Source organism: Amblyomma maculatum, chromosome 11, assembly GCF_055883805.1.
Source record: "Amblyomma maculatum isolate TAMU_Amacu chromosome 11, ASM5588380v1, whole genome shotgun sequence".
In the NCBI taxonomy this organism is placed as follows: domain Eukaryota; kingdom Metazoa; phylum Arthropoda; class Arachnida; order Ixodida; family Ixodidae; genus Amblyomma; species Amblyomma maculatum.
This window is the reverse complement of record NC_139354.1, coordinates 22,946,114-22,963,829: the sequence shown is the minus strand read 5'-3', so window position 1 is coordinate 22,963,829 and position 17,716 is coordinate 22,946,114. Positions and strand designations below refer to the sequence as shown.

The window sequence follows — 17,716 nt, the reverse complement described above, 5'->3', positions numbered from 1 at the left end:
GTTGGCGCCGGATGTTTGGGCGTACGGTTGAAGTGGTTCAGATTTGAAAGTACCTCATGCAGATCTATTAAAACACTCCGAGAGAACTGCCAATGTTCGTATGCCATGGGCAATTAAGACAGAATCGTGCGCTGTTGGGAAGGTTTAAGGTCAGTCATAACGAAACAAGACAAATTCGGTATCAAGGCTCATTATCAGAAGAAGGAAGTATATTTTGTAGAAGGTTTTTGCGTGTGACTCCAGCCTGGGTTCCTACAAGGTTTTTTGCCTTCATCGTAAAAAAGTATTATAAAGTCACAAAAATTCTTATCCCGTTTTTTGAAGACATTATTGTGCTGTCACGATTGCTGATTGCCCCTAAGTGCCCGAACAGCATTGCCCAGAAACTGAGTTAAAGACAACTACTGTTGCTTAAGCATGAGGCCTTTGCATGTTTAGATCATGGCAACAAGGATAACGGGGTTTCGTGGAGACTACCGCTTTGGCATTCTCTCGATCCTTTCACAGAAAAGGTGCACCTCGAAGTCATGGATTTGTGGAGGCTACTGCCTCGGTGTCTTGTTTATTGACTCCTTACTTTTTACATCCTCCTCATCACGGAGATTCTTTGGTCCTGGAATGTATACACTAGTCTAGCCCTTGTAACCGACGTACTTCACACCCCCGCCGTATCCGAGCCCGCCGCCGTATCCAAGTCCGCCGTATCCGAGTCCTTTGCCGTAGCCCAGTCCGCCTCCGTAACCGCCGAGTCCGCTGTGGGCCACAATGGCTCCTCCACCGTGCACTTTGTTGACGTGGTGAACCGTCCTGACGACAAAGACTGGTCCTGCCACTGCCCTGGAGAAGCCGGGACCGCCGCGCAGTAGCGTGACACTGCTGCCTACTCCCACGCCTCCGACTCCCAGGCCACCACCGTAGCCGAGGCCCCCTCCGTAGCCAAGCCCGTAGCCACCTCCGTAGCCCAATCCGTAGCCGCCGCCGTAGCCACCTCCGTAGCCCAATCCGTAGCCGCCGCCGTAGCCACCCAGAGCACCAGCCGTGGCACAAACAGCCAGGGCGGAACCAAGAAGCAGGATAACCTGTGGAGAGTACAGGCTATGAGAATAGTCGTACAGGAGAACTAGCCTTCACTCCCTAAATGTGTTATTGCATAGCTGAAAGGGTACGACATATCCAAGTAAATGAATTGCAAGAAACGTTTTTCTCTCCAGGTGATGGTACACAGACTTTGCCTTTCGGTGCATAATAAGTGAAACAGCGTCGCAAGAGGATTTTGCGTTGCAAACTTCATGACGAAGTTTCTAGTCCAGCTTGCCGGTAAATATCGTGGCGGAGACAGTGATGACTATGGCGGTATAGGCTGCAGAAATTTGAGAAGCAAGTTTTGGAAAGTTGGAAGGGTACTAATCATTTCCCTTCACGCGAAATCATCTAGGGCTACAAACTTACCCCATTCTGTAATAAAAACCACTCAATTCATGAGTGTGTTGCTGAAATCTTCAACTGCACTGGGTTCTTACGGTAGGGCACAAATCCAAAATAAAATCTAGTTTACATCGCCATGGGTCTCAAACAATTTTGCATCTCCTAATACAGACTATCACTGTCACGTGAGGGACGTACATTTCCAGGACAGCCTACTGTAATTTGGGTGTCAAAAAGGGTACTGAATCGCATCTCTGTAAAAACAAAATGCCATTTCTTCAATTGCCCCGCCGGGGTGGTGCAGTGGTAAGACGCCCGACTACTGTGCCGGAGTTCCCGGGATCGAATCCCGGCCTCGGCGGCTGCGTTTCGATGGAGGCGAAACGAAGTGGCGTCCGTGTGCTGTGCGATGTCAGCGCACGTTAAAGATCCCCAGGTGGTCGAAATTACTCCGTAGCCCTCCACTACGGCTCCCCTTTCTCTCTATCCACTTTCACTCCCACCATCATCCCTTCCCTTACGGCGCGGTTCAGGTGTCCACAGAGCAAGTGTGACAGATACTGCGCCTTTCGCTTCCTATGAACCAACCAACCAACCATTTCTTCAACTAACTGTAGGGGCGGAGGCTAATATAAACTCAAGATTAACTTTTACATTGAGATTTTTAAATACCGATGTCAAGATTTGGTGGCCGTAGTGTCTTTTTTTTTCATATCAAAGAAAACTCCAGTGCACCTACATGAAAGATTGTTAGGAAAGCACTGGTTTCAGTTGCACCACAGAGTTACATGCATATATCATTCGTAGGAAGCAGAAGAGATTCAAAGGTAAGCCATACCAGAGAGTTCATCACGAGGTGGTTGTGAGCTGTTGTCTCGAACAACTGTGTTGCTCTGGCATTGCCTACGCAGCCTTTATATACTCCTCGTCCCTCCCAGTTTTTTTTTTTACCTTCTTGCTAGGTCTCTGTGCCGTATCCGTTAACGAAGCCGGGTCGTTTGCCATCTTGCTATTTTGTTTACCTCCAGAAAAGTGAAACCCAAATCTTGCTGCGTGCGCGTTGTCCAAACGTAACACCACTTAGGTCTACATTTGCATAACGTCCAAACGATTGCCGATTCTAGAAGATTGTCCAGCAAGTGTCCGACTGTCTCTGCGCAGCCGTACTTTGTTCCGTGCAGTTTACCACATCGAAATGCACCAGGATATACAGGATGGTAAATCCCATACTTCCGATGACCTCGTTTCTCTGTCCGTCTCATGACAGCCTTATAAGGATGATTTACGAGAGGCTAATAATAATTAAAGGCAATGGTTTACTACGTGAGAAATTCCTAGGTTAAAACCCACCCCAGCAATGGACTGCAATAATCAGTGATTGTTGCTGAGCTGAGAAAACCAAGGCAGCGAGAAACAATTCTTTATTTTATTATTCATAAACAATGTGCTTGCTATTCAACCGCAGGTATTTAGGTGGTTAAACTTGATAGCTGAGGATGCTAAATGTTGTGCCTTACCAAAAAACAGTATTCGAGTTTTTATAAAATATAAATGCAAGTATACGCAAGGACGTTGCAAGAACACCGAGATTTAAGAAAAAATATTAAAGGAAATTCCTTCCAGGATGCGGACATTTAATAAAATGTATCCACTGCCCTTCCTGGAGCTATATTCTACTTGTCTATTGACACTGCCTAGTTGACCTATTAAATAATGTAATGTGCACCTTCGTTAAAACCCTTGATGCCACACAATTAGTTTGCTAGAAACGTCAAATTTTATTCTTCAATTCTTCTAATCTCTTGATTCCATATATAACGCAGGAATTCTGGGCATCCTTACAATCAGGCGATGAAAAAGAAACTTTCGTTTCGCAGTTAGTAGCGAGCGTTTACCGTACGGCAAGGCTTGTTTCTTATACTTTGCTTTTATTTATATTGTGAAGTGAGACATTTGCTTCATGCACCTTTTCAAAATGAGCTAGTCTATAGAACCGTTCATTTTCGAGTTGTATGTGCGAAATAAAAAAAAAATAATTGAAGTCATGCGGCTGAAGAGACACATATGTGTTGCATCGGAGCTCTCCTTACACATTGATCAGCGAAGCGTGAAGAGAGAGTGGGGAGCCGCGGCTTGGAAGGCGCTGCACCAAACTATTCGACTCGGCGAATAGAAAACGCCTGGGACCAAGTGACGAGCTTTACCGGCTTCGTTTTTCTCCCAGTGCTGTTTTCGCATCCGGGTTTGATTGCGCGGTAGTTAACATACCTGGACCACCGTCGAGATGTAATCGCAACAAAAGGAGGAACTCGCCCATACCTTCTGCACGCGCCGTGGGAATCGAGGCGGAAAGCATTCGGAGTGCGCGGTCTTCGCAACTTGGGACGGGCGTGTGCTTCCCTTTGTTATTTCTTTTATTCGTTGCTACCAACCGTACAAGACTCAGTCGTGGTCAAGAAATGTCTGCTCTAGGCGTAATTATGTTTTGTTTCTTTCAATATCAGGCTGGCTAGCGAGGAAGCAGGCAGTGAAGTAAATGTTCAACCCTTTCACTTTCCCTACCGCAACCGCCCCCTCTCTCAAATCCCACCCTCCACCACTCCTTTCTTGGTACATTTAGGATATGTACATAGATGGTCACACTGACCCTGTTCCCAAATGTATAATAGCCTTAGAGGAAGTTAACTAGGGCGTAAAAGGCGCGTGCTACGGATTGCTCGACAGCGCATATTCTGCGGAATTCCTTGTTTGCTCAAGTCGATAACCTTGTTATGTCCACGGGTGACATGTCGGCATAAGTGGCGTTATCGGATATACGCATAAATGCATAAACTTTACAGCTACAAGGACACACGTTGTACATATAGCCCAAATCGAATCAGTTTTTGTGTCTATGTTTTATTTTGCAATTGCATATTGCGATCAAAACTTATTTGCGAATTGCTCACGCATAGCTTGCTACAACGTGCTTGCGGATTGCATGAGGAGGTATTTAGACTCTCCTTCGTGCCCGAAAGATATATCCTTTTTAATTTTATGTTATCCAACTCCTCTAATATTTCGACATCGTCTCGATGTATGCGTTAACAGTTCTTGGAGAAGAACTGCGCCGACTGTCGCTTAGGCAGTAAACATGTTCGACCTATAACCATTGACTGAATAAATGCTTATACTACTACTACATTTTCCAAGAACGTCCACTCGCCACGGGAACGATAATTACTTATCTTATTTACAAGGAAACAATCCCTATAAAGCGTTTTGCGTACGTGAGGCGCGTGGAAATGTAAATTAGCCGTAAATTCCAGGAAAATGCAAGCGTCAGCAAACTGAACCATCTTCCCGAAATTATGTATAGAACAAAGACTAGATGACACGCATTTTTCCCACTCACATTCGTGGATACGTTTCAATGAAACGAAACTTGTCACTGAAACGTCAGTTGCTGCTCGGTATAATATTATATAAAACTATCTTCGAATCCATACTATTCTCATTTCCATGTATCGGTTAATTATTTACTTCACCGAAGCATATCTTAGGGCTCGCTATTTTGCAATACAAACCGGCCGTTCAAGCTTCAGATCGCAGCTTGTATTAATTTGGGTACACAGGGTGGCTATGCATATATTTAGAATTATTAAACCGTTCGACTACATGCGGCCACGTTTAATGGCTAGCTTTATTTGCTGCCTTTCCGGATTCACGTTCGCGTTCATGTAGCTCAAATCAATAATAATTCCTTAACTTACACCTCAACTTCCTCAGACATATTGCTGAACAAAGAGCTTCGAGCTTCCACCTTGTATAAAAAGTGAGCCCACACCACTATCATGCCCCACTTTTCCCTAGCCGTACGAGTGTGTCTTCCTGGCGCAAGGTATTTTTTAGCCTTGATCCAAGCGTCAAAGAGGTTTCGATTCCCACCTTCTCTTTGATCTCAAAGAAGAAGTCAGCCTCGGCAGCGCCTACAAATTAGGCCTTGTCATGTCGTCCCATGACTTTAACAAACAGCTTACGAGTCGGTGATTAGCAGCGTCCCCTTCCAACTCCTTCCTGCCAACGGCATGCTAGAAGTTTTTCGCGCTAACGCTGACAGTGACAGCGGCAACGAGGGTTTCCTAGGGAACAGTCATTTAGCGCTGTCGCCTTAAAGGCTAGAGGGGTAACCAGAGAGTATGGGAGGCGACAGGTGACTTAGCGTCCAGGGGGTGGTGGCGAGGTTAGTGTACGCAGATGGGAGTTGCAAAAGGTGAGTCTCGAAGTTTGGCAGACATAAGTCTCTTCATTGCGCTCGTTATTACTAATTAAGCGGATAATATTTTAATTAATAATAATAATTAATGTATTCATCAACATAAAAGGCTGTCCCTCAATAAAATATACCTCATTAACTGATCTACTTTAGTGTGACGCAAAAGCCAGTAATATATCCATCCCTTGCATGATTGCTATGGCATAAATTTACCGCTGTCCGACCTTAAAGCCGCCGTCTATTTCACTTGCTTTGTCAAAATAATATTCTTTAAAGACTAGTATAGGATTGGAGTTGATGTGATAAGTAAAAAATGCGTGCCATAGAAAATATCGGGAAAACAGGATACGTAAAGCGATTCTCACGAGCTCTACGACAAAAATTTAAATATTCCGAAATATTTAAAAGTACAGACGTACCATTATTTACGAAAATATACTCACTGAATATTTTTTAGTAATTTTTTTTTTTTGTCCTCTCCACCAGTGCTAGTTCCTTTCTGGGATAGACGAGACTGGAACGGAAGGCGCTTTATCTCTAAACTTGCTCCGTCGTCCAAGACGAAGGCTGTGGTATGCATTCAAGGCCAGCGAAAGAGCTCTGCTGCGGACAGATGGAAGACAAACACCTTTGTAGACATGGCAACTTACTCTCAGAAAGATGTTACACGAAAACGATAACCTCTTGCGTGCTATGATGCTTTCATCTACCGCGTAATTGCCAGCAAGTCGATGACTCCAAAGTAAAAATATTCTACAAAGCATGTTTTCGGATTTATATCCACAGGCACCATGAGCTTCGTAGTAATGGTTCGATACTGTATAACGCTAATATCGCAAGTAGCTGCGTCCGCTAGAGGTTTGTCGAATAAGAAATCTTCCCGTCTTCTATGAGTCCTGAATTTCAGACTGTTCTTCAAAACTGTACGCAAGGGTTAGAAGAATGTGCCCATCTGTTTCAATCGTGGCATGCATTTGTAAGGGTGGTTCAGCGCAAGTGACCACGGTTTATCGACAATCTAAACCTACCTCATACTGCTAAATTACTCGGAAGATGATCATTACCACTGGTGCTTTACTTCGTGTAAACCTTTCATAGTGTAGAGGGCGCGTATGTAGTGCATAGGCCATGCTCATATTTCCCCACCTGCGTCCCTTTGACAAACCAGCATGTGATTTGTTTCGGGCATAGTTCCTACAGCACGTTTCTAGAGTTTTCTTCGCATTGAATCTAAATCCGACGATATTAGGTCGACAAACGCAATCTCGGCTTTAGTATAGCAGGCTATTTCCAGTCCGCATTTCGCAGTTCAGAAGCTGCCCGCGGGAGCACAGCTCTCATACCGCCAAATGACATTGTAGCTGTGAAAATGAATAGCATATTTTTGTTTCTAACGCATCCCTAAATACACGCTTCCGTGTGGGCCGCTCATACAAATCCTCTGACAGTGCGTAATATTTGTCATGGAAATGATATTGCAGAATCAGTGTACAGTTTCTATATTTTGGCCAAAATTCGAGTGAAGCCTTCTGTAATAAATATTGGCCATATTCTTCCCAGGATATTAAGAATTAATCATGAGCTATCTGTAAGTGTTTATCTGCAATCGTACTGATCACAGGGGCTCCGTTTGAGTCGTACAAAGAACACAGAATTTATGAGTACGCCATCGTACCAGTGAAAAGATGCTTCGGAGGAACGCAGAAAACACACGGAATTTTAGAAATTGTTATATCTGGCAGATTCATATTGAGGCTTTATTTTCCCCAGTGGTCACTGGATGGATTCATGAGCTAAAAGCCGCGTATGCGGCTTGGCAAAGGCCAAGGAACATACTTCCATATGGCAGCGAGATGAAGTCTTTCCTTATGCATCCAATGAATAAAATAAAACACCAGATACACGGTAAAGGTATTACACAGTGACTAAATAAGGTCTCATTTGAAATGCAGAATGAAACCCGAAAATAAAAATCGCAGTACAAAATGAACTCATTTTAAGGCCTACAATCGGACCTGCGAAACCGCGTGAAGAGGTCTAAGGGATGTAACGTGAAGCACATCCCTACGGAATGTAGCAGATGTAAAAGCCGCTGAAAAGTTCAGCAAAATTACATACTCAAAAGTGTTATATAGCGAATAGGCGAGCATTGAAAGGTGAAATCTAGATGACTCCCATTGCAGTCTGGAATATGTCTGTTATTTTTTGTACTTGAATCGTGGTTGAACTATGTTTATTTTTTAGCATAACACCTATGCTTGTAAATCTCGTCTTTTATTATTTGTGTCAAAAGTGAATTTGTGTCACGTCATGTCAATGCTTTCTCCTGATTTTCGTAGCCTGTGGTGCCACCAGTCATACATGTGGCGTGGCCTCGTCAGGCAGTGTATGCCTTGTTCTCCGTCACCTCGGACAACCTTTTTTCTGTTGTGTGAAATAAATTTGGAAATAAAATGAAAATGAAATAATGCTTAGCATGCCTTACAAATCAAAAGCAAACAGCAAACCAATGAAGAAGTAAATAACAAAACTATATCTCAGAGAGGAAAGGCATTTATGGAAATCGCGAGACGATAAATTTGATTTCCCAAAATGCATTAGCAGTTGCTTTTAGCCAGACCTAATAGGTTTTTTTTTGTTTAATTTCAAGGTGTAGGGACACGAGCAAAAGACTGTAATTTGTTTTTTTATGAGAAAGCGTGGTATTTCAAAGGTGACAGTGCTTACTGTCGGCACATTTTTATCGCTTTGTTTAAGAGGTACAAGTGCAAGAGATGTTCAAAGATCTAGTTCAGTCATGAGACGACAAATAAGCGTTCGGCAGAAACGTGCAATTCATAAATATGTTCATTATCAGTAAAATATGCAGCAAAGGGGATCCCGTGAGTATCGATAGGCGTTTTAGGTTGCTTAAGTAAGAGATTTTTTTTTTCTTTACGATGCAATGCTGTTCATGTTCATGTTGGACGTAGCAGTTCCGACTAAGTTAGAGTGCGCTAGCTGCAAAACAGAAAGATTTTTCACTCCTTGCTTGGAAAAGGATATGTCTGTATATCGTGAGCAAATGCCAGATAGGATAGGTTTCAGACGTTTTCACATAGAAAATCAGCATCGCTATCTGGATAATTTCTGTATTCGTATTTTTGTTTAACAATGGCAGTTTTAAAGAAGAGCAAAGAACACAGGGGATTAATGCATCTGCTTCTATTGGAGAAAAATTCTCTTTATTTGACCCCAGTCACGGTGGAAGCTCGGGCTTAAACTGCCTCTCACGTATAAACACACCAACATAAATTATGCGAACTTCATCCACAGCAAAGAAAGAAAGTGAAAATCTAGGTTGACCTACTACTGTTATATAAAAGCTTTCAATCCACTTTTATTATCTAATAATTATTTTAGTTTAACATGTACTTTTTATGACAACGGCTTCGGCGGACAGATGGCGAAACCGGAATATAAAAATAGCATAGTGAAAGCATGGAAAATTAGGAGGTCACTTAATTATCAATAAACCATTACAATGCATTATCATTAGGTCTTCTTGCTTTGAATTGTACACATTACCTTACCCTCATAATATTATCATATGCTTCGGAGTGTAACTCTCTGCACAAATATATTCGCTATTTGTGGAGAAGTTCGCAACCTTTTTCACTTTTTTCTGCGCCATTTTCAGACATTATTGGCCGTAATTATTTTTGAAAACTAAATTCTTCAATCGCAGTTCTATGGAACTCTTACCGCTTTAGACACTCTCTGGGCTCTTTCTCCTTTCAAGAGTCTTGAAAAACATCGGTCCTCCGGTCGATACATTGAGCCAAATGAAATGCTTCCTTAAAAGGAAGCGTACACTTTTCTTTATATATATATATATATATACACACACTCCGTAGGCCGGCCTTTGTTTACGATAGGGCTTCAGGTGCCGACATAGGGAGAAAACCTACCTGTGAGCTGACCCTGTATATCATATAAAAGTACTTGGATTGCACGACATTCGTATACAACGGCGATTCAATGAGTGAATTGAGGTTAACTTGTTTCCAAAGTACAGAAATATTATTCATGAAGTTAGGAAAAGTTCGATTCAAACTTTATAACAGCATCTCGCGGGATCAACTGCAGAAAGGCGAACAAAGAGAAGAAGGGAGTGTGACGGCCAGTCGGAAAACAATGTTTTAGACCAAAAAGTGAATTTCTTCAGGTCTTACTGTGCGCTGTCGTTGAGAGGAAGGTAAATGAGAAAATGTTCACAGTTTATAAGCACCACGTGGCTTAAACACAAGTGGGATGACACCCTACTCGGTCTGCACGTGCATGCCGTGTTACTCTGTCATGCACTAAACTTCCATACAATTTACAAGCTTCATTTCCCTTCTTTGCGCCTTGGTAAGAGTTGTTAATATAAAGAATATTCGCCAGCCTAACGAACAAATTCTTTCACTGGCCGTTATTTAATTTCAGGTCTAATTCACAACACGTCTAAGAGCTTTTCACATTTGAAAGCTTTTCATAGAGTCCTTTAAGAAATTTTAGCTTTCACACGATACATATTCGACACCTGGAACTATCTTAAGTTTGCAAAAGCGAGTACTCAGAATACCCTGCTATCCTGTATTTATCTGGGTGGAAAAAAAAAGAATACCCGGAAATAAGGTCTAGGTCCTTCCTCTTGTTTTAAGGCGACAGCCTTCAAAGGCTCACGCTCACGGATCGTGACCGTCCGTCCATCAGTCCGTCCGTGACGCTTTTGTTAGTGGCAAGCGGAAGCTGGCAGCTGACATGGCCGAGCACTAACTGGACGTAGGGCCTCGTGACATTACGTTTGGTAGGAGTTGCCAACTCGGGCCTCTCCTCTCATATGGGAGAGTGATACCAGAATCAGCCTGCCACGACCATTGTATTCACGTTATCCTTAGGCCACGCAGGTACGTTCATACGGCTCGGTTAATGTGGGGCTTTATATGCTGGCTGGTAGCTTAGGCTATCGCGCCATCTCGAAGGTGGGAGTGAAAACAGAGAGAAAGGGGTATCGGTAGTTGAGGACTTCGGACCACCGCACGACAGAGGCTTTCGCCTCATCTCAGTTTAGGGATCCAAAGTGCCCCCTAGAATTTTTTTCTTTCCCTCAACATATTCAAGAAATAAATCCTTTAAACACCACCAATGCGACTCGACCAGGGCTGCAACGCATTCATCTTAAAAGATGTTCTTACGTCAGTCCTCCTACTTTTGTGTGGTATGTTGAAGGAAGTGCCGTAAGCACATTTTATACTTTGATAATATAAAGAACGAGCATTTATTGAGCATTTTTCAGTTGTTACATATCCACAGAGCAGGCAACTGTACAGTACAGCAGTCTTTGGAAAATATTCACACATAAAGAAACCGGGCCTCTTGGTTTTCATTGAAGAATGGACGATCTGTATCAGGTCGGCCACATGTCTCAAATGAAATGATGTTGCCACGGCGCAAGAGGTGAAACTTGGACGTCGCAGTGACGCACACACCTAACCCTTCACGGCATAGCCGCCGTACTTAGCGTAGCCGAGGCCTCCTCCGTATCCGAGTCCGCCCCCGTAGCCGAGTCCTCCTCCATATCCGAGCCCTCCGCCGTATCCACGTCCCCCACCGACGCCTCTGATTCCACTGTGAGCCACGAGAGAACCTCCTCCGTGCACCTGGTCCACATGGTGCACCGTCCTCACGACGAACGCCGGTCCAGCTACGCTCCTGGAGACGCCGGGACCACCTCGCAGCAGGGTCACACTGCTTCCTACACCGACGCTACCAGTGCCTAGGCCACCACCAAAACCTAGACCGCCGCCGTAACCGAGACCACTTCCGAAGCCGACGCCACCTCCATAGCCAAGTCCAGAGCCGTAGCCCCCCCCGTAGCCGCCGCCGAAGCCTCCCAGTACGCCGGCCATCGCGCAAGCAGTCAGAGCAGAGCCGACGACGAGAGTTGCCTGTGGGGAGAGCATAGATTTTGAGTTCTTGCTAAATTATGAACCACCAAACAGAAATAAAAAGAAAGCTGAATATTGGTTTATGCGATTAAATAGGCCAAAGCGATGTCTGCGCAGTAATGACTCTATATCGCGCGCACCTGACTTGTACAAAGTTGCTTAGTGGTAGGTTACTTAGCAAGGAACACGATATCTCACACTAGGTATCATGGTTCAGCCACAATGCTTGCTTTCCGCATACATCTACGCCCAATAAGCTTGAACTGCACTTAAGCACTGCGAATCATGACTTGGACTATTAAATAACCAGATGACAGATGTAGGAACAATAGCTCAGCAACCAGGGTTAGCGTAAGATTGTCTTGTTTAAGGAAGCGAGTCTTCAGGACACGCATTTTACACATCCTGTTTAATCACGGAGGATTTCTGTTGAATTGTATTTGATATTTTTTGGCAAAATCCATATATTTTTTTCTGGCCGTGATGCCCTGAAGAGAACGGTCGATATTCGCCTATAATCCGAAATCTCAAATGAGGATGATCTTATTCACAGTTCTTAAGGCGAAGTAAAATTCCATGCATAATAGGGTTTTAACAAATGCCTTCGCGGCTTGTAGCATAGTATGTTTAACTAACCTTGTACGGAAGTAGCTAAAATGATTTCAGTATTTGCGCATACAGGTAAAGTAATGTTCTAGTGAATGCCTTACTTAATTTCCTTGTAATAAGGGGCTAGGAATAAACGCCAATACGTACCAGAAAATTTTAAAACGTCAAACATGCGTATTTGACTTCTCGTGCGACCTCAACAGCAAGACCATTTGGCAACAAAAAGCGAGCAGCGGGCTGCACAGTTCTATGCAATTTAATATTATATGTAATATTTGCTTGTGAATATTTCTTATAGAGAATATTTGTCGCAGAAGTTTGCGGCACCACAACCAAGGCTATTAGCGTAACTGGCATAATTGTGAAAAAAAAAATGATTGTCTTCTTGACAAAATTATACCTCTCGTATCATATGTCCCAAAGCTATTAGAAATGACGGCATGAAGGTGAATGCGACCAGGAGTGATATTATTAATTACGTTTTGTGAACTCTCGCTAGCTTCATTTGCTAAGGCACTCTGAAAACAATAATTACGTGTCCCATAGCAGACCTAAAGCAGCCAATACATCGAAATTCCAAACAAACGGCAAGGTATCATTCATACCAGAGGATTCATGGTGATGCTGGTGGACGGTGAGGTTCCACAAAGCTGTGATGTTCTGCCCTGGGCCGACTGGTCTTTATATACCCCTTGCCCATCGCAAATCTTCGAGATCTAGTTACGGAGTCGTGACGTATCCGGGTCATATGGTGGTTTGCGGTTTTGCTTACTGCCCGCGAAGTCTAACCGAAATATGCTCGCTTTCTGCTCACGTAACGCCAGAGGCGGAAAGAATGGTACAGACGCGGGGGAAAATAGTACGGTCGCCGCGGTACAGAGTTTTCACTTTTTGCACGGGCATAACCTAAAGCGGAAGTTCGGAGACTCTTTCGGTTAGTGCACGTTGGTATCGCTGATAGAATCTTCGAAGGGGGCAAACCATCACTGTTAATATTGCTGGGGACGGGGATGCTTGCTATGAAAACAGAGCAATGTAGAGGTTTGATATTATCGAAGCGTGCACAGCTTGCATAAATTGAGATAGGAAGCAATAAAACGAAAACAAAGCGCCTGTTATACTCATTAGCTGGTTTTTAATGTGAGCAACAAGGAAGTGCATCCTATTCTAGATGCGATTCGCCATGCGAAATAGAGGATGAGGAAACGTTTAGCGTTTCAGGTATTGTCGTAAGGCATCATTTGAACCTGACAAAGTTTTGTTTATAGACACCACAGTTGTTTCCATAAGGCTCGGCAGCAAGAAACAGTCATCTAAAGGAAGCTGCAGACCAACTCGTTTATTATCTCCATCATGCTCACCAGGATTTACACCACCAGCAATGAACACCACTACAAGCACTTCAGAGTGTCCAGCAATGCAGAAAGTGACAGCTTGAAAAAAAAAAAACGGGGACACAAGAGAAGACAGATAGACGACAACAGAAGCAATTGTCCTTCCGTCTATGCGTGTTCTGTTATCGTCCCCCTTCTGCGCTGCCACTTTGTGCGATAAATTACCTATTAGCCAAAACGAAGTCAGTAATCGATGGCCAATAACCTGCTGAATATGATGTGTGGTTACGGTGTTACCGAGGTACCATTGGCGCAACAACTATCCGAACAGCAGTTTGAGGTCCGGATAACCAACCCTGACCCTGCTGGTCGGGGGTTGGTTCGCCGAAAGGGCAAGGTCGAGAGGGCGAGTGAGCCGCTGCGGCCTATGACCTTCTGGCGGACGTTATTCTATGCTACTTTTACTTTATTGGTTATTTATTTCCTCTGCTGCTTTTGCATACAAAAAGCATGTAGCCAATTCATTATCTAGCCTGTTCTTTCTTTTAGGTATTTTTTGAACAGTAATGAAGTTTAGGTCTCTATATGCACCGCTTTCCGAAACTATTTCTTAATATTAAATACATTATTATATTTTATAGATTAAAATAAATATTATATTTAATGTTCATAACGTCTGACGTTAAGTGCTATTACCCAAGCGTTTAAATATGTAAACATCAGCAACAAACGATTATCTTTGGGGCAAACATTTCCATGCTCACAGAGTAAATCAGATAAACAAGAATCTAGCCATGGTCATCACATTCTCTTATGCCGACCAATCACATATCCGAAAATCCATAGCAGCTTGCTGTGTGACTGGTAAATTTTAATGACTGTAATATTTTGCGTTTCCAATAATTTCGCAATGGTTTTCCTCCTAGCTTCCTACACAGTAGCGTTTTAAGATATAGCTATTCAGCAGCGTACTTCACCATCTTTTATCAGCCTGACAAAATGGGAGACTGAGACTAAGTGAATAGCTTGGTAAAAATCTATAGCATCAGTCGTTAAGGATGCATTTACGGAAGAAAGAGACGCATCTATTGCTATAGAAAAATTACTTTTAACAATTTTTCTTACATGCCGTTCACACTCTTGACGTGTACGTCAATTTCGCGATCGCCTTTTTTAACAAAATTCTTGTGTATTGCAGCCGTAAAATGGTCGCAAAAACAATGTACCAAGCCACAGATTCCACTTCGAATTCCCTTACGAAATCTGCTGCTGGTAGTTACATCTATATTGCGTTTCTTTAACCTTTTATATCTTTTAAAAGCGCTGTTCCCAAGTAAATTAGCATTTATTGTTAGGACGTCGTAAACCATGGATTCACATAACACTTAATGTATCCACTGCATCACTTTAATAACGTCTCGTCTTATTCCTTTAAGACGTTCCAGCTGGCATCGTTCTCAGCATGGAGAAACATCTGTACGGCAACTGCTGCCGAGAAAAAACAAAACAAAGTTTGCTTAATTCATCCAGAGCGCCTTAGTGTGCCCGAGGTTTGAATTGAAATACGTCTATAAAGATAGCCGAAGCGCTGGCATTGTCGAAGGAACTTGAGACAGCTACCGTCTTTAGTCAGTATTTAGCAGGTATGTGCCTTGCACGTGGGAAACTTTAGGTGGCGACTCAATTCAAAATGTGATCAACATCGGCCAAGAAATTTCCTAGCGTACGACATTTCCTTTCGGTCTCTCCTCTCACTTCTTGATAATTTTGTAGATAAATTTGAGCACCACCAGGAGTGTCATTCTTTTGACGGCAAAGCAAATAGATTTCCTAAACGACATGGCCGGTTTTGAGCTGCCTAATGTGTCAACATTTCTATTCCTGTAGCCTCTGTTGCGCTTAGACTTAGGGGATATATAAAATGCGTTACTCTGTTGAGCGTGTGTGTGCGTTTCGTAAAACGCTCCGGTTGTCAAAAAGCATCAACTTTCACTTCCATTGTTGCAAAATAATTTTCATTCCTTTCCACCTAACTCTGTTTTTGAGCATTCTTTTTAGTCTTCGCCTGTGTTGGCTTATTTAGCCCTTCATTTTCCAGTCTCGCCGGTCCTAATCAAGTCGAAATAATCTGTCTTTGCTCCACCGTTTTGTTGCCGTTAGGTTTTATACATCTTTGGTTTGTTTTTAAACAGTCTTGCTGGGTTTTTTCTGATTTTTACGCATATGGCAACCTTAGTCTTTTTGTCAGTGTCATTTTACCAGCCTTTTCTGGTTTTATCTGAATAGATTTCGGTGTTTTTATTCAGCGTCTTTTAGTCATTTGTTCAAGTATTCTATACTTCCTCTTTCAGCGCTTTTAACTCTGCTGACTTTTACAACCTTAATTTTAGTCTGATTTTCTGCCAGTACTACGTTGTTGTTTTTGTTATTTATTGGTCTCGTGCTTTCACTTTCGCGTGTAGACGTGTTACTTGCTGGCTCCCAACGAGATCGCCTTTTTTTGTCTTCTTTTCCGCCCTCGTTTTCTGTCTCTCTACTTCTGCCCGCCCCGCACACTCTGGTTCAGAGCGTTTCTATTTTGGTGTTTAGCAAGTTTGAGCTCTGATAACTGCACTCATGCGCACCACTTTTGGCCTTTCTCTGTGTACAAGGCGTGGACCGGCGGCCTTCCAAAATAAAGTTGTTAGTGAGCGCATGTGTGTGTCCGCCTCTTCCTCGTCCGTCGTTTGCTAGCGTTGTTCCTCTGACAATGATAGAATACCTTGCTTCACAAAAATGAACTATATCTTATATTTATTCAAAACATAAGTTGCTAAAAACTGATAATTCCACCTTTGCCTGTGTAAGTACCCAGAAATGTGGCGCAACGAACACAATCACGTGAGTAGAAAACACAAAACGGGCGCACACTACCAACTATAAAGTGTAACTGTACACGAACTTCCTCTTCGCCACTCAGTTACAGCATCCTCATCTACACCCAAGTACATTTTCTTCGCACACCGCTTCTTTGCCAAGCAGATAGCAGCACAATTCTTCCAGCACAACAATATCATCTTCTTCTCACACCTCTTCTTTGTCAAGCAGTTAGTGGCACAAACGTTAAATCGTGACAGTCACAAATTCTACCACAAAAACACACACTAGAAAAAGCCACGCACATCTGCGGCTACCAGATATAACATTCACGTTCACTACTCATCATGTAGGTACACCTTCTGAAACATCCTCGGTAAGACAAGACCATCCAAAGCACCTCTAATTAACCCTTACGTATACCCACAAAACTCTGTTGTCTGAGCCACTAGACGCCATATTTCCTTTAAATTATTTTTCCAACCCCCGCAGGGTGCAATGCATAACTTCAAACACATCCTGTCTTCAAAGCTACGAATTTGCCTACAAAACTCTGATTTGAAAATTCGGCAAACCCTCTTGACATGACCAACAGACGCCTTGATGACACCAATAAAATCACTCACGTCTGCAGGAACCAGCTCCATACGTAAACCGAAAGAAATGCATCTTGATCGGCATGTCTAAGAAGCGATGCCAGCAATTAACACATGTACTTGAGCGTAGGTAGGATCGCAACACAAAACAGGGCCCACAGTACAAGAAACGTATCTCGGAAAAACAACTTTAGGGGCTATAATTTAACTCAAATCTTTACATCAACTCAGTAGGATAGCTCCATAAAGAAAATTTATTTCCTGCGTAAAGACAGCGAGGCTTCACTAACACATATGCTATCTTTCTTCTGAATTCAAAACGCCTCTAAAATTTCGCGGGCAATCTTATCTCGATTATTCCCTAAGATTGTAAGCCTACTAAACAACGGATCAAACTTACATTTGTGACAATGCAGGGGTAAATTTGACCCCTTCCCATTCTCTATGGGCATCTCATGTTCCCTTGCTCTATCATTAATACATCTTGAAGTCTGTCCTATATATACTTTTCCTCACGTCAGTGGAATCTCATAAACCACGCCCACCACACAGCCTCTAAAACTCTTTACATGCTTCAGATGCAGATCTATCGTTTTTCTTTTTTTTTTGTCTGATGTGTGTCTTTGTGGTTGAATGTGTGACTGTCAAGATTGGTCGTTTGTGCTGGTA

General features: G+C 43.0%; 2 protein-coding genes across 4 annotated transcripts; both read right to left on the bottom strand.

The window, feature by feature from the left end:
* Nucleotides 1-632: 632 nt before the first annotated feature.
* LOC146173126 (uncharacterized) lies at nucleotides 633-2,275 on the bottom strand. Of its 2 annotated transcripts, XM_084584802.1 has the most exons (3): nucleotides 2,251-2,275; nucleotides 980-1,063; nucleotides 633-928 (listed from the first exon to the last, which is right to left on the bottom strand). In XM_084584802.1, exons 1-3 carry the CDS (start codon nucleotides 2,273-2,275, stop codon nucleotides 633-635), a joined length of 405 nt encoding a protein of 134 aa, XP_084440928.1. The 2 variants fall into 2 exon arrangements, with proteins under 2 accessions (XP_084440928.1, XP_084440927.1); XM_084584801.1 differs by having other exon boundaries at nucleotides 633-1,079; nucleotides 2,264-2,275.
* Nucleotides 2,276-11,193: 8,918 nt separating this feature from the next.
* LOC146173125 (uncharacterized) lies at nucleotides 11,194-11,667 on the bottom strand. Of its 2 annotated transcripts, XM_084584604.1 has the most exons (2): nucleotides 11,541-11,622; nucleotides 11,194-11,480 (listed from the first exon to the last, which is right to left on the bottom strand). In XM_084584604.1, exons 1-2 carry the CDS (start codon nucleotides 11,611-11,613, stop codon nucleotides 11,194-11,196), a joined length of 360 nt encoding a protein of 119 aa, XP_084440730.1. In that variant the 5' UTR covers nucleotides 11,614-11,622. The 2 variants fall into 2 exon arrangements, with proteins under 2 accessions (XP_084440730.1, XP_084440729.1); XM_084584603.1 differs by having other exon boundaries at nucleotides 11,194-11,667.
* Between the last annotated feature and the right edge of the window lie 6,049 nt (nucleotides 11,668-17,716).